Source organism: Nasonia vitripennis, chromosome 4, assembly GCF_009193385.2.
Source record: "Nasonia vitripennis strain AsymCx chromosome 4, Nvit_psr_1.1, whole genome shotgun sequence".
NCBI lineage: Eukaryota > Metazoa > Arthropoda > Insecta > Hymenoptera > Pteromalidae > Nasonia > Nasonia vitripennis.
Window position 1 is genome coordinate 29,432,922 of NC_045760.1, and position 15,521 is coordinate 29,448,442.

Consider the following 15,521-nt stretch of genomic DNA (forward strand, 5'->3'; position numbering starts at 1 on the left):
ACTCTCTGGTGGATTGTTGATCTGCAAATTTATTCGATCTTTTTGTCGGACGGAAAAAAACGAGAACGCCACGCACAAGAACGAGACTCTGATTACAAAACAGATCACGCGACAATGTGTGTACAAAAAAAAAACCGTCTCGTTCACGCCAGCGTCAGTTGTCTCTGAAAAGCTTGAATTTGCCTGAGCAAACCGGCGAGTCTCAGGGCGTTCGGTGTGTGACCGATGTGGCTTTTGGAGCCAAGCGAAGGAGCAGTTCGAGACCGTGACCTCGTGACATGACGGAATCCCGGATCCTCCGACGCTATGCAGACGAGGCTGTTGCGCTCGTGAAGCTGTCGCATCTGCTGCTTCAGCGACATGACCTGGATTTCCACGATAGCCATCAATATCTCCTTGAATGTCGAGAAAATTTACGCGTAGTACCTCGTTGTAAAGGTGCACCAGAGCCGTGATCTCCTTCTCCTTGTCCCTGATCGCCTCCTCCATCTCGTCCACTTCCTTCGCCAACGACTTGTTGTCTTTGCGCTTGTCCAACTGTTCTTTCAGCTTGTCGTGCTGCCTATAAAAAAATATTTAAGATTTACGCGTCATCCTGTCAATAAAAAAATTAAAATCGGAGCAGCATCCTACGTGATCATCTTTTCGAACTGCTCGGAGAGCCTCGTGAAAACTTCCATCATTTCCTTGTTATTGCACGCGTAATTGAACTTGGCGCGTCCGGCCATTGAGTCACCAGCTGATGCGTCTTCGGCCAGAATCAGCCTGTGGCTCTGCTGTAACGAATTATCGTGTACACATACCGGTCAACGCCGGATCTTAATTGGTCGTTGACACATAGGGGACGATTTCTGGCAGACGTCGAGCTTACTTTTCGAGACGCAGTTGGCTTATCTTCCTGACGGTGCGGAGCTTGATTTTTGACACGGTAATCCGAGGTGGTTGACTGGGATTCCTAGATATTAAACGAATATCGCTTGTGTTTATTTTTAATTCCGAGAGATTAGACGTTTGTTTTCGTCTGGCAGTTGTGGGCCTAATGATGAAACAATATTTTCGTTATTCTACATAAGCTACGGAAATCTAAAAATTTTCTGACGAAACTACGATGCCAATTGCTTATAACGCAGAGCATCGTTTTTAATACGTTTCCAGAAAAATTACGTCCCGATATTATACCGTTTGAGAATTATCAAGCCTCGCGACTGCTTATCATTTTATACGCATTAGCGACATTAAGTATATATTTATATCGCCTTTATGCAATTCATAACATCGGATGTGTCAATTAATCGACCGAACACTTTGGACCCTCGCGAGATAACAATATATATATATATATCGCTTATACCTCGTCCTCTTCGTACAGAGGCTCACAGGCGAGATTCTGCTTATTGAAAGGTGCCCGACCCGCCAGATTGTTGGACCTGAGGTGTTCGCAGGAAAAAGTGCCCATGTCGTGATTAGATTCGAATCGGCTCTTCTGGTCGCGATTGGCATCGTGACAAGAAAGATTGCGACAGGAGCGCGTGAACTCGCTGTTTATCTGCTCGAACAGCATCGAGACCTGCCTTGTGCCTCTGCTGACGTTGCGAATCAGTAATGAGCTTATTCCTGGTACAGTAGGTTGCCGGATTTTTATCATACCCAAGACCTGTGGGAATTTGAAAAGACCGCGCGGTGAGCTTTTCGAATTCGAACGTCGTGCTTGCGAACATTCAAAATAATAAAACCTGTTGGATGTTCAGGCCTAGATTGTGACTAGGACTGATCGACGTCCCGACGACGAAGGGAATGTTGCGAATGTCGAAGCGGTGATAGTAAGGCCGATGAACTCGTTTCATCTTCGACGCCATCGTTGGCATCTCGTAGTTCCTCTGACAAAACGGCTCGTAAAGCTCTTGCGTCGCTTCCTTCACTCGCGCCTGACTATTGTCCTTACTGTCCTCTAATTTTTCCTCCGCATTCGAACGCCTGAACGGATTTTTAATAAAATCGTTGCTATTCACCATCTACAATTTTTACGACAGTTATCCTACTCTGCTTCGATGCGCTGCTTGGCCACGGTGGACGTATCCACGGTATCGCCTACGAGCTCGATCGTTTCTTCGTGGAAGCGATGATTCGCCACAGGCCTGAGTTTCGACTGTCTACTGGAAACGGCGGACATGCTCCCGACGTTGGGGTACGCCCTGACGAAAGCTTTAGGAGCTTTGGGCTCGACCCGAGCTTTCAGTGCGTTGGCGCGCTTTTTGAATTGCGGCGCTTGGAACGTGTCGCAGCCTGAAATTAAGACACACGCGTTTACAGGTAAGTATAAGGAAGTAGCAGGTGTAAATTATACTTTTCTGCCGCCTGAATCTCCTCCTATCCGAGAATCTCGTTTCCCTGGTGGCAATGGTGCTCTTCGAGTTGGAATTTTTCAGCCTCCCGTGCATCTTCTTCTTTCTCGTCGGAGCCGTGTAAATGAGCGATGTCTTCAGCATGTCATCGCTGACCTGCTGCTTCCTCTTCGACCTCAGAACTTTCTTCGTTCGCTTGTTAGTCTTGATACTGTCCAGACTGACTCCAGCGCCTTTGATATCGAGACTAGGGACGAGCACTTCCACGTTGTTGTCGTTCTGCGACCTCGGCGTCAGGACGTCCCCCTCGTTGTTGTTGTTGTTGTTGTTCTGTGACCTTGGGGTAAGAACGACCTGAACTCGATTCCTATATTCGCCCTCCTCGATCGACTGCTTCGATTCCTCGACTTCCAGACTACTTCCGAGCGACGAAGCTGATTTGCCGTCATGGTTGACGGTTAGCTCGCTTTCCTCCGCTACGTGTAACGACTTCATACGGTCCCACTGCATCTTGATGGCGTCATAGCTGCTTTCGGCTGCCTTGATGTTTTCCGTCAGTTCTGCGTCATTGAAACATTGAATTACGAGTCTGTAGGCTGATGCAAACTTATACGTGTGTTTTTTAATCGCATTTTACCTGACAGCTGGATCTTCGGTTTGCTTATCACACAGCTGAGTGATTCTCTATACGACAGTTGATTCTCGACGATGCCGTCCGATAACTGGTGGATGGCTATTCGGTCGTGAATTTCTCGTTATCGCGAATAGAGTCACACGCATACCTACGTAATTACTACTCGTTGTAATTTATAACTCACCTGACGCAAGCCTTGTTTTGATTGCCATATCGCTTATCGGCTCCATCCTCCTCACCTACGACACACACGGCAATTTATCGTCTGTGAAAGTTCATAATTAGCTGTGTAGACAATGAAGAATTTTCTGTAACGCGCGAAAAGGAAGGGAAAATATTATCGCGATACGCGCGCACACGCAAAAGCGTGTTGCGGTGTGGGATATATATATATATATATATATACGCATATATATATATATATCGTTGCTGAAGTCAACCGTTTTTTACGCGTATGCTAATTCTGTTTTGTTTTGGCGGCGTCGATTTTATGCGTCGTGGAATTTTCGATTACGCGCGTAAAAAATAGCTGTTCCTCTGTCGGCTACTCTACCAGCCGATTTTGGTATAATTAATCAAAATCCAACGCGTCACGTCTTACGACAGAGCTTCTTGCTTATATTTTTTAAAATGCGAAAAACGACACCGAATCGAATCATCGAATTCGAACAGCCCTCGAGCTACTACCGACTATCGCGAGATGTCGCCAGGGTCTTTTCGCGGCGGCCGTTTTTCTGGCTACTGGTCGCGCGCATCGTCGCCCGGTCTCCGCTGCCGTCGGAGTCGTCACCTGCGCGCTGCTAATGGTGGACGGCCTGTCATCGTCGTTTCGGTAACATCAGCAGGTACGCTTGCACATACACACACACACATACACACATCCCTCTCCCGAACTCGCATAAAACGCATACTTACACGTATACTACACTTCAGTCGGTCAGCCTCGTCCTTCGACTCGCGCTCCGCATGACTTGACCTAGATCCTCCGAGAACAGGACATACCTTCACCGCGAGCTTTCAAGTTACGTAAAAAAGTAATAGAACGCGTTGCACAAGGCTATCTACTGCTGTCCTGTATTATATATATATATATATATATGCCTAATAGCGCGAAGGACGGTTCTCGAATATCTCTCACGCGTGGGCGGGCAAAGCAGACGGTTAATATCGCATCAGGTGTATATAAAGTGGGCTCGACTTCTCGATGTATATATATAGATATACCGCGCTCTGCAGCGACCCCCAGGGCGCGCGCGCGCGACATTGACACAGCGCATAACCTATTTTTCGCCTATTGCGCGCCGGTCGCTTCTGCTTCTCTAACTCTTCTCCTCGACTCGACGTATATATTCTCGCGCACCTATATAAAGAACGCTCTGTAAGCGTTGTGTAACAGCTCGACGTAAGGTATTTCTGATGTGCGGTATATATATATATATATATATATATTTCGGTCACTCACTTCGCGACTGCGCGCACTGCTGTGCCCTGCGAGCCTCTGATTCTGATAAATGTTCTTTCTAAAACTTTCCTATATATATATATGTGCTTACGCACACCCTCTGCCCGACTTACGTACGCACCCCGAGTGTAAACAAGCAGCGGATGTACACATGCGCATCGCACACCCACGAGTCGAGCCTTATTGTTAATACAATACTTATATACGTAAGCATCGTCGGGGGGCTCGCGCGCGCGCACGCTGACTCTCTTTTTTTCCCCCGAGCTGCAGTCGCCACGTTTTCGCGCGGCCCAGCAGCCGCTTACTCATACTTTCGCTCCGAAAATCCTGTCGCGCCTTATGGTGTGCATTGCTGCTCGTCGTCACATGACATTGACATTTAACTAGAACTTTTATCTCCGGCTGCTTCAAGTAAGTGTGTCACGAGGGCTCATCGCGGCGAGCTTCTCTCTTTCTCTCCATGAGCGAGATGATATACTTTTTTTTCTTCTGCCGCTCCCGCCTCGTGCACTTGCCCGCGCGCTCGCCTTTATATGTTTATATATATATATATAGCTCTCTTTTCCAGTGTCGCGCGCTTTCCGCGCGAGAGAGAGAGAGAGAGAGAGAGAGAGAACGGCATCGCGGGATTTTCCCCGTGAGTTTATGCGTTGCGACACTCTGTCTCTCGTGTGCGTACGCTGTCTTCGAACACTCAATGTATAAGATTTTATTTTCCTGTTTATGATAAGGGGATCACCGTTGCGTTTGCACTGGAGTTTCGTTAGCTGATCGGTGCATAACGTTGTTATACCAGGTTTATTGCAGCTACAATGTGTTGCTAAATGGATCAGCTGACATAGCTACCGTTTTTCGCTTGATTAGTTTAGCTGATCTCTTTCGACATGTGTTTATTTTAAAAATTGGCACGTTGCACAACTTTGTACGATATTACATGAAAGTCCTGAAAATTTGCGTAACACCTGGATTTGTCTAAGAAATTTGTATATGTTGAGGGTCCATTTCTGGCTCATTGTACCGATGTGCTCTTTGTTTGCTTTGAGAGTGTACACCTGATAATACACAAATTTTTTGCTAATGTCAAGGGTGGTTTAAATGAAACTGACTGATAATAGCTAATCACTTAAACGGATGATTCGCGAATCTTGCTTAAATGAGTCTTGTGTAACTTTGCATTCTTTAGAATATCTTCAGCGTCATTAAAACAAAGTCTGGCATCTAATTGGTTGAACGAGGACATTGATAAAATATTGTCTACTGGAGATAAGACTGACTCATTAAATAGACAATTTAATACTTACATTGGCTGCACTCTTGTGAACGGAGCATTTAAACGAGCTTTACCTTCAGAAAGCAGACTGCTATTATTATACCTTAAATGTCAAACTTGATGTTGCTCCTTGCACAAAGTTATTATCTGTAATTTAGTTTTTTTCCTGTTTCAACAATTACTACTGAAAAGTAACTGCGTAGAATGAATTTTTTCTAAATTTTTTTCAACGTTTGCAGGTCAAAATGTATAAGGCTCGGGTGGTGTTTAATGCCCTGACCCCTCTGGCTCCAAGGGTCTGTGGCGCCAAGAAGTTTGCATCATGGCTGGTGAGAAGCGACCCTCTGACAAGAACTAGTCAAGTTATGGTTTCGGAGCCCCTTCGCCGGCACAACAGTCGTGCCGCTGCGGAACCTTTCCTCAATGGAAGCACCAGCTCCTACGTTGAGGAAATGTACAATGCATGGCTCCAAGATCCAAGCAGTGTGCACATTGTATGTATTCACTCCTCTGTTCATATTTGTTTTGATAAGTGAAAACAACAGTTCTATAACTTTTATTTTTTGCAAGTCATGGGATGCTTACTTCCGTAACAGTACAGCTGGAGCATCACCAGCCTATCAGGCACCCCCTTCGCTTTCTCCCAGTTACAACCAGGTTCCTCTTGGTGCCTTGTTGCCACTGGGTGGTGGATCACAAATTGGACAAGCACCTTTGAATGAAAAGATCATTGACGACCATCTTGCTGTGCAAGCCATTATTAGATCTTATCAGGTAAGAAAGCTTTGAGAAAATCTCTACCAGCAGAGAAATATAAATTATGGACTACTTTATCATGGCTGTTAGCAAAAACTTTAAATGCTTACTGGAAAGTTACATTTGAATATAAACAAGGTTACTTGTTAGTGGTCACTAAATCTGAAACCTCAATCATTTCACAGGCAGACAACAATAATCAATTAGCAATTGTAATTTAACAAATGCCAAAGCAAATTTACAGACTTAACTGGAACAAGAGTGAAACGTAACAGCTCGACCACGCTCAGCACCTCCCACTAATTTAGTTTAATTTTTCTTTATTTTTTTAATGTACATCCTAAGTTTTAGCAATTTTTTAAACTTATAAATAGTAGTTAAATTACCTATATTTATTCTGTATTTTTTAATTACAATTGAGGTGACAGATTTATTTCACAATTTATCCATGTTAAAGGCACGTTAAAAAAATATGCTTTGTTTGAAATAGGCCTAAATGCTCATTGACTTACCTTCTGCCATTCAAGCAGCATGAGTTCAATAATTATGCAAACATACATGTGTTTTACTGTCTAGGGAAATCTGACAATCGGCTGATTTGCATGGAATTATAAGTCAGACATGTATATGTATCATTCATTGTTTAAGGGTTTTTATCATTGAATCTGAACATGTTCATAGATGAAAATCGGATGGTAATTATTGATGAAAAAAAAAAGAGAAAAAATTTAAATTATGTTATAAAAAGTATCAGTTATCTGCAACTATACTATTTATCAATTGCTCACATATCACAATTTTAACGTTATATGTAGTTACACTAAATGTGTAGTTTTACATATTATGTACTTTGCAATGGTGAAAGTAACCCCTGTACTCTTTTTAGGTATATTAATTTTGTGAATTCCCTAAATAGCTATTCCAACAAGGGTACAACCAACTTAGATTGTTAGTCAGTTACAAAAATAAGTTTAGACCCCGTCATTGAGTAATCTTTCACATACACTCAATAAAAAAAAAACATTTATTGATCTGTGGGAATTCTTGTGGGGATTATTCGTTCACCCATAGGCTCGAGGTCACTTAGTTGCCGATTTGGATCCATTGGGTATCATGCGAACCGACTTGGTACACACACATTACGCGGCTCGCAAAGGGTCTCCGGAGCAAGTTCTACGACAGTATATGCTTGGTAAGGCTTCGATCGTGTTCATTTTCATAAACAGACAACATTAATCCAAAAACTCGGAGCAGTGAAGGTGCTGAAGTTTCTCAATTCATGGTATTCATCGAATTGCTCATTATCATTATCATTCTCGTCATATCGCAGGGTCACTCCTATTACCCGATACCTCCATGAGTTTTCTGTGTGTTCAGCCTTGAAATTGTTTCACACCTTCACTTGCATTTTTACTTATATACTTACACAGAAAATCCAATGTCGATTAGAACAGCAAAAGTTTATTCTAATTTTTGTACTTTGATGTTTCATTGCCTAGTACATCACGATGTACAAATTAAATTCGTTGTTTTACAATCAATGTAGCTGATACTGAAAATATTTTTTGCAATCGTTAGTCGATGTTTTTAAAATTATAGAAGTGACTAGACAATCTGATTAAAATTAGAGATCCAATAGTCAGTTAGGAATAAAATCTTCACTTCTATAATCAAGTAATATGTATGGCTCTTAACTTAAGCATGAGAAGGTAAGACACACATTTGGAATGTTTCTGATGACGCTTTTTTGCTCTAAGCCTTCTGTTCACTTTTGCCTAACTATACTAATTCCGCACGACTTGGCGTTTGCATGAGAGTAACAGCGCACATTTACGTTTAGTTTGACTTTGCTTTCTCATTTTCCTTACGTATGATTTACTTTATAATTTATTGACTACCCCACATGGGAGGTGTTAGGTGGTTATCAAAAACCTCACTATATATATATAATTACAAAAAAAAAACTCAATGTGACGATAACTATGAGAACCACTGAATTACGTTAATAAGTTTAATAATCTGGTCAGCGAACATTTGACGGTGTATCACCACAGAAGCAAAGACGAGGTACAATTGAATTGTTTGGCTCACATGTATTGTCGTATGTATGAGAATGGATGACACACCGCTCAAAGTATCGCTGGGCCCAATTTGTTTAAATGTCTATGATTCAAAGTGTCTTTGAGAGCTAAGCAATGTTTACGGCCGGCTTTAAAAACGGCCTTCCAATTGACAGATTCGTGGTCATCATATTGCTAAATTGGACCCACTGGGCATCAACAGCGCTGATCTCGATGACCGGCATCCACAAGAGTTGCTCTATAATTATTACTCATTTGGTAAGCTGAACAATAGAGCGTAATTAAGATATAAAACAAAATCTTTAAGTTAAACATGATCTAGCGGGCGATCGTTCTATTTCCACTTGTCGGACGAAGGGAGTAGACATGATTCATTAACTATTTTTTTTTCTCACCTATGTACTATGCATCTATTACGATCCTTCTTTGGATCTATGGATTACTTTCGTTGATCGAGAGATTAATGAAAAACTGCAGCAGTATCACCTTTTATTTCAATAGCACTGGTTTTTCATTATTTTTATTTTCACATTTAAAGCAGCTAAATTTGCTATTTCACCTGTTTAATCGTTTGACTATTCATTTATGATTTTGCGCTATGTATCTATATATATATACCTGCTAATACAATTGATCAACATCCCGCTCCGCGCGAACCGGAACCCAAAAGATCTGTATAAAAAAAGAATTAACATAATACGCACCGGGGCTCTGTGTGTTGTCTTCTTAGCTTGAGTTTGATTAATTTTCACAGGACCGAATCCTCGTATGACTTACGCTCAAGATCATCTAAATCGAGTAGCCGCTCTTACACAAAGTATGTAGCATATGCAATCAAGTCCAAAAATTAAAAAAAAAAAATAAATATTCTCTCGTACCGCCAACGAAGCGGTGCTGCTGCGCCTCTATTAATAACCTGCGAAAATTCCATGCTTCGTATATTTTTGGGCGAGCGTACATCTTGAGGACTGTTATATATATATGTGTATGAAAAAAAAATTGTTTTTAGCTGGTTACAGCGGGTGCTTGGGTAATCTTTTTGTGTAACGATGGATAAGAGACGTTTCCTTCCAGAAGCTTCGTAGAGCTTTCGTAAGACTCTCATGATACAGACGGCGATGTCGGATCGTTACGTTATTATATTTTGTTGTTTTTTTTTCGAATAAAATCCGGACTTCTTTTTTCCCTTATTTTTTTTGTGCTAACATGCTTGAGGTGTTTGTGCAGCTTTTATTAATCGACGAACGAAAAACGCGATGACTCTACCTATACTACTACCTCCGGCGCGTTATTATTATACGCCGAACACCAATACATATATAGCTATATATATTATGTACCACTTTTGAGTTTTATTTTCTGCTTCATACGATTGCATACTGTCATGAGAGTTCCCTGGTTATTTTTTTTTTTTCGTTTTCACAAAGTGAATGGTGTGCTCTTTTTTACTGATTTGACACCTATTCCGTATACGTATAAAGTTGCGAGAATGCATGAGACTTTTGAAAATTTTGTTTAACGAAAAAGGGTCACAGAAATCATAACACGAGTCTTTTCAGAAATAGGTATTTATGTAACATTCTCAAACCTAAAAATACAACTAACTTTATACCGAGACATTTCGGCATTTTATTTAGAAAAAAAGGTAGTATCATTTTCAGTATCAGTTCGTAAACGATGCAAATTGATAAAAATTAATTCGAATAAACACACCAAACACGCAATACACACGAGTATACTGTCGATAATACACACACGTTCTCTCGAGAACGCATTTATAACTCTTTCCATTAATAACCATAACAGAGGAATCGGACATGGAACGAGTGTTCAAGTTGCCATCCACCACCTTCATCGGCGGCAAAGATAAGTCTCTGCCTCTGCGGGAAATCCTGAAGAGGCTCGAGGCGACCTACTGTCAGCACATCGGTGTCGAGTTTATGTTCATCAACTCTCTGGAGCAGTGCAACTGGATCAGACAGAAGATGGAGACACCTGGAGTCATGGAGATCGACAACGACGAGAAACGCTTGATTCTGGCGCGTTTGTCGCGTGCTACCATGTAATTATCGTTTTTACTTTAATTATTAATCAAAGATTTTTTTGTAATGGTTGATCATTGTGTACTTTGTGTTTGGTGCAGGTTCGAGGCGTTCTTGGCTCGCAAGTGGTCGTCCGAGAAGAGATTCGGTCTGGAGGGTTGCGAGATCTTGATTCCGGCGATGAAGCAGATCATCGACAAGTCGACGGAATTGGGAGTCGAATCCATCGTCATGGGAATGCCGCATAGAGGTCGGCTTAACGTCTTGGCCAACGTCTGCCGAAAACCATTGAACCAGATCTTCACACAGTTCGCTGCTCTCGAGGCCGCTGATGACGTGAGTTCGATGCTATTCTCACTCAAACTCAGTTTGTCATTGTGCTTTTGGCCTAACGTGGTTTGCATTTGATTTTTAGGGATCCGGTGATGTCAAATACCATCTGGGTACGTACATCGAGCGTCTGAACCGTGTGACGAACAAGAACATTCGCCTGGCTGTTGTCGCCAATCCATCTCACTTGGAAGCCGTCGATCCTGTAGTCCAGGGCAAAACCCGTGCAGAGCAATTCTACCGTGGAGACGGGGAAGGCAAAAAGGTAAGCTGATTCTAGATTCTTGCTGTGCTCCTTTATTTTCCAAGAGACGATTGCTAACTAATATGTTGACTTGCAGGTCATGTCTATTCTTCTGCACGGTGATGCTGCTTTCTGCGGCCAAGGCGTCGTTTTTGAAACGATGCACTTGTCCGATTTGCCGGACTACACGACTCACGGTACTATCCACATCGTCGTCAACAACCAGATCGGTTTCACGACTGATCCAAGGCATTCGCGTTCGTCACCGTACTGTACAGGTAAATTTGGACGCTTTTAAAATAACCTAAATCAAGGCTTATTTTGTTGCCTTGATTTATCGTCCTGTGGTTTCTGTTACATGCAGATGTTGCTCGTGTCGTGAATGCTCCCATCTTCCACGTAAACTCTGATGATCCGGAAGCCGTGATGCACGTGTGCAAGATTGCCGCCGAATGGCGATCGACCTTCCACAAGGATGTTGTCATCGACATTGTGTCATACAGGCGGAACGGCCACAATGAGATCGACGAGCCCATGTTCACGCAACCTCTCATGTACCGCAAGATCAAGAAGACTCCACCTGCGATTGAGCTGTATGCCAAGAAACTTGTCTCTGAAGGTGTTGTCACGGAAGAGGAAGTCAAGGTGAGTTTGGAACTATGTGAAATAGTTTCAGTTATTTGATCGATATAGAAGACCAATAATTAATGTGAATTTATTTAATACTTCAGCAAGTTCACGAGAAATACGATAAGATCTGCGAGGAAGCTTACAGCAACGCGAAGCAGGAGACTCACATCAAGTACAAGGATTGGCTCGACTCTCCGTGGTCCGGCTTCTTCGAAGGAAAAGATCCGCTGAAATCTTCACCCACCGGTATCAAAGAGGACACTCTGGTGCATATTGGAAGGAAATTCTCATCTCCTCCTCCAAATGCGGCCGAGTTCGTCATCCACAAAGGTATCGAGCGTATCCTGAAAGCTCGCATGGAGATGGTTGAGTCGCGACAGATCGACTGGGCTCTTGGAGAGGCTATGGCGTTTGGATCATTACTTAAGGAAGGCATTCACGTGAGATTATCCGGTCAGGACGTCGAGAGAGGAACCTTCTCTCACAGACATCACGTCCTGCACCATCAGACCGTTGATAAGGCGACCTACAGGCCGCTTTGCTATCTTTACCCTGATCAGGCTCCCTACACGGTCTGCAACAGTTCCTTGTCTGAATACGGTGTTCTTGGTAATTATTGCAAATTCATCATCTTTCTTCAACGTTTTATTAGGGAAACTTATATTCAATTATCACGTTTTAGGCTTCGAATTGGGTTACTCGATGACAAATCCCAACGCTTTGGTCATCTGGGAAGCGCAGTTCGGTGACTTCAACAACACAGCTCAATGCATCATTGATCAGTTCATCAGCAGCGGCCAAGCCAAGTGGGTGCGACAATCTGGTCTCGTCATGCTTCAGCCTCATGGTCTTGAGGGCATGGTAAGCAACATCTAATTCGATATGATTTAACAGTGTTTATCTGATAACAAGTAATAATTCGTTTTTCTTCGTAATCAGGGACCTGAGCATTCTAGCGCTCGTCTCGAAAGATTCCTGCAAATGTCGGCCGACGATCCAGACTATTTCCCACCTGAGAGCGAAGAATTCGCCGTTCGACAGCTCCACGACATCAACTGGATCGTTGCTAACTGCAGTACACCAGCGAATCTTTTCCACATCCTACGCCGACAGATCGCTTTGCCCTTCCGCAAGCCCTTGATTCTTATGACACCGAAATCGTTGCTGCGTCATCCTGAGGCCCGCTCGAGTTTCGATTTGATGACGGAAGGCACCGAGTTCCTCAGAATCATCCCAGAGGAAGGCGTTGCGGCTGAGAACCCCAACAAAGTCAAGAGGGTTCTGTTCTGCTCAGGAAAGGTCTACTACGACATCAAGAAGGCTCGATCGGAGAGGAAATTGGATGACACTGTTGCGATCACCAGGGTGGAACAGGTACGTTGTGCAAAACAATGGTTATTCGTTATTTCTATTTTAACTTGAATGTCATTCTCCGCAGATCTCCCCATTCCCCTACGATCTGATCAAGAAAGAAGTAGCTAAATACCCGAACGCAGAGCTGGTTTGGACTCAGGAAGAACACAAAAACCAGGGAGCCTGGGCTTACGTTCAGCCTAGATTCCATACAGCTCTCAATGGAACTCGACCTATTTCGTAAGTGGAAAGTTTTTCTTCGAAATCCATTTCAAAGCATGCACGTACATGTTATTAATTTACTAACTGTTTGGTTTTAACTCTCATTCTTGGAAGCATATTCCAAACTAACAAGTTTTAAATTTAAAATAAAATGTGTTGCCTTTTCCTCAATACAACTGTATTGCTCGCACTCGTACCAGAAGTGAAATTTTTAGTTTCTTTTATATTTCTCATAAAAAATATGGTTAGACGAGTATATTAATAATTGATATTTTCAATATTGTACTGTCTATATGGCCCTTATTTTTTACGTTACAAATCGAGAACAAGATTTGCGATTTATGAGAAATAGTTTCAATCGGCTTAGCTTAGCACATTTAATTTCTAAAATGTCAATAATTATGTTATTTGTTGCGTAAATATGTTGATAGTCGTAAAGTATTATTTTGAGTAAAAAATTTGGGCCGTGTTGCAGTATGGCAAGTGCGAGTGCAAGCGATAGTAGTGGAGGATGGTTGAGTAGCTGGTTCTCTTCGTCGAAACCCGCAGAAACCACTACTGCTTCTGAATCAGATTCGAAAGAACCAACAAAACCAAAGCCAAGAACCATTAGGTAACTGAACGATAACCTAAAAGATCTGACCCCTAACAACACTTATGTCTATTAATAGTATTCTAAGAGCATGCCTTTCTAAGATCGAAAACTGATATTGTGATCTTTTCTCCACAGGTACGCTGGCCGCCCCACGGCAGCGTCTCCAGCCACCGGCAGCAAAATGCAGCATCTCAGAGAATTGAAACAACTTCTTGACGACTCCTTACACGTTTAAATCTTCGTAGATTTGTATAAAATAGAATTTATTTATTTTCCTTCTTTACCCTAATGTTGATACGGTAATCGCCCGCGCTATAAAATATTTAAATAATTTCAAGCAACCTTCTTGTTTAAATGATTTTCATAGCGCTTCGCAATTAGCATTACAAGCGGTGAGCTAGTAATGTTGAAGCCAGTGCGAAATTCAAATTGACAGCAATGAACACCAAAAATTCAAAAGACTCTTTAGTTTTGTAACTATAAGTAGTTGGATAATCGGCGTTATTTATAAACTTACTTTTGTTTGAATCTTGTGTTTCGCGCTGGTCTTAAAAGCCGAGTGCTAAAAAAAGTAATTGTATTTTTCTGTTTATATGTCCTTGAAAAAAAATTCGTGACATGTAATAAAACTACATACTAAAGTATTATTTTAAACTTAAACGCTGAGCTTGTAAGATGAATGCGCTTAAGCGTGCACACGATTCCGTACACTAGGAGATTCTCCGCATGACGTTGAACGCGATGTTGAAGAGATAGTTTTCTATGAAATAGAAAATTAAGAACCACCAATCGCTTCAATTTTTTATAGTCGCTCTGTTTTGTAAAAAGTTAAGCGATTGGTCAATCGTTGAGTGCTATAATTGCATTATGCCTAAAAAACGGTGGCTCATTTGTATGTATAATGTGACGGAGGAGGTGATGATATTTGCAATGTACGTTTTAATATTTATTTACTTTGAGAAAAGGCTACTTCATATTGGACACTGCATAGTCTGCAAAGACAGTATTTCTCACTCACGAGTTCCTTGTTCTTATAAGGGACTGCGTTAAGAGTTCAATTCATACTTCAGAAAACAATTGCACCGAATACATAAAAAATAAATCATCATTGACAAAAAAAAAACTAAAAAAAGTGTAAAACATGAAAAAATAATAACAATGGCGCTACGACAAAGTCGTTAGTCATTTCTGGCGGGAACTAGATGTGATGTAACGAAAACAGTCGCACTTATATCATTTTAAAAGTGAATCCTCAGTGATACTTAATAGACATTTTATGCCCAATGTGTCATGTGCTAACGATCCGATACAGGCACGGTTTTAACTGACGAGCCGTGTGCAATACATACTTACTTAAGCATCCTAGTGTCAAAAGAGTAGCTGAAGATATGTTTTATCGATTAAGAGAATGAACAAATTTACATTGCACTTCATTGTAGCAAATCCAATATGTAATTAAATTATCTTCCACCAGACTGAAGCTTTGAAGCACTGCCACCTGTCAAAATCCCATTCACTATATAAATAGAGCTGCAATTCATTAGTGAAAAAGAATTCCAG

At 41.9% G+C, this 15,521-nt stretch overlaps 2 protein-coding genes across 15 annotated transcripts; one reads left to right on the top strand and one right to left on the bottom strand.

Moving 5' to 3' along the window:
• Positions 1 to 6: 6 nt before the first annotated feature.
• On the bottom strand, positions 7 to 3,387 carry LOC100123501. Of its 2 annotated transcripts, none has more exons than XM_001607095.6 (10): positions 3,161 to 3,387; positions 2,980 to 3,075; positions 2,345 to 2,902; positions 2,040 to 2,283; positions 1,734 to 1,974; positions 1,352 to 1,654; positions 872 to 955; positions 634 to 776; positions 427 to 562; positions 7 to 365 (listed from the first exon to the last, which is right to left on the bottom strand). In XM_001607095.6, exons 1-10 carry the CDS (start codon positions 3,204 to 3,206, stop codon positions 144 to 146), a joined length of 2,073 nt encoding a protein of 690 aa, XP_001607145.3. In that variant the 5' UTR covers positions 3,207 to 3,387; the 3' UTR covers positions 7 to 143. The 2 variants fall into 2 exon arrangements, with proteins under 2 accessions (XP_001607145.3, XP_016845350.1); XM_016989861.3 differs by having other exon boundaries at positions 12 to 365; positions 634 to 773.
• Positions 3,041 to 15,513, top strand: Ogdh (oxoglutarate (alpha-ketoglutarate) dehydrogenase (lipoamide)). 13 transcript variants are annotated; one of them, XM_031930260.2, is made up of 16 exons: positions 3,688 to 3,821; positions 5,948 to 6,202; positions 6,279 to 6,482; positions 8,701 to 8,803; positions 9,300 to 9,362; positions 10,352 to 10,607; positions 10,689 to 10,923; positions 11,003 to 11,182; positions 11,259 to 11,439; positions 11,526 to 11,806; positions 11,893 to 12,400; positions 12,474 to 12,652; positions 12,731 to 13,165; positions 13,230 to 13,384; positions 13,842 to 13,979; positions 14,097 to 15,125. In XM_031930260.2, exons 2-16 carry the CDS (start codon positions 5,954 to 5,956, stop codon positions 14,194 to 14,196), a joined length of 3,267 nt encoding a protein of 1,088 aa, XP_031786120.1. In that variant the 5' UTR covers positions 3,688 to 3,821; positions 5,948 to 5,953; the 3' UTR covers positions 14,197 to 15,125.
• The last annotated feature ends 8 nt before the right edge of the window (positions 15,514 to 15,521 follow it).

Excerpts from the sequence above, each read along its gene's own strand:
- LOC100123501 (XM_001607095.6), bottom strand. The coding sequence starts at position 3,206 with ATGGAGCCGATAAGCGATATGGCAATCAAAACAAGGCTTGCGTCAG. Across the intron at positions 2,284-2,344 it reads GAGATTCAGGCGGCAGAAAA|GCTGCGACACGTTCCAAGCG; the intron begins GTATAATTTACA and ends TCTTAATTTCAG. Across the intron at positions 366-426 it reads TGGTGCACCTTTACAACGAG|GTCATGTCGCTGAAGCAGCA; the intron begins GTACTACGCGTA and ends GTGGAAATCCAG.
- Ogdh (XM_031930260.2), top strand. The coding sequence starts at position 5,954 with ATGTATAAGGCTCGGGTGGTGTTTAATGCCCTGACCCCTCTGGCTCCA. Across the intron at positions 10,924-11,002 it reads CTCTCGAGGCCGCTGATGAC|GGATCCGGTGATGTCAAATA; the intron begins GTGAGTTCGATG and ends TTTGATTTTTAG. Across the intron at positions 12,653-12,730 it reads CTCATGGTCTTGAGGGCATG|GGACCTGAGCATTCTAGCGC; the intron begins GTAAGCAACATC and ends CTTCGTAATCAG.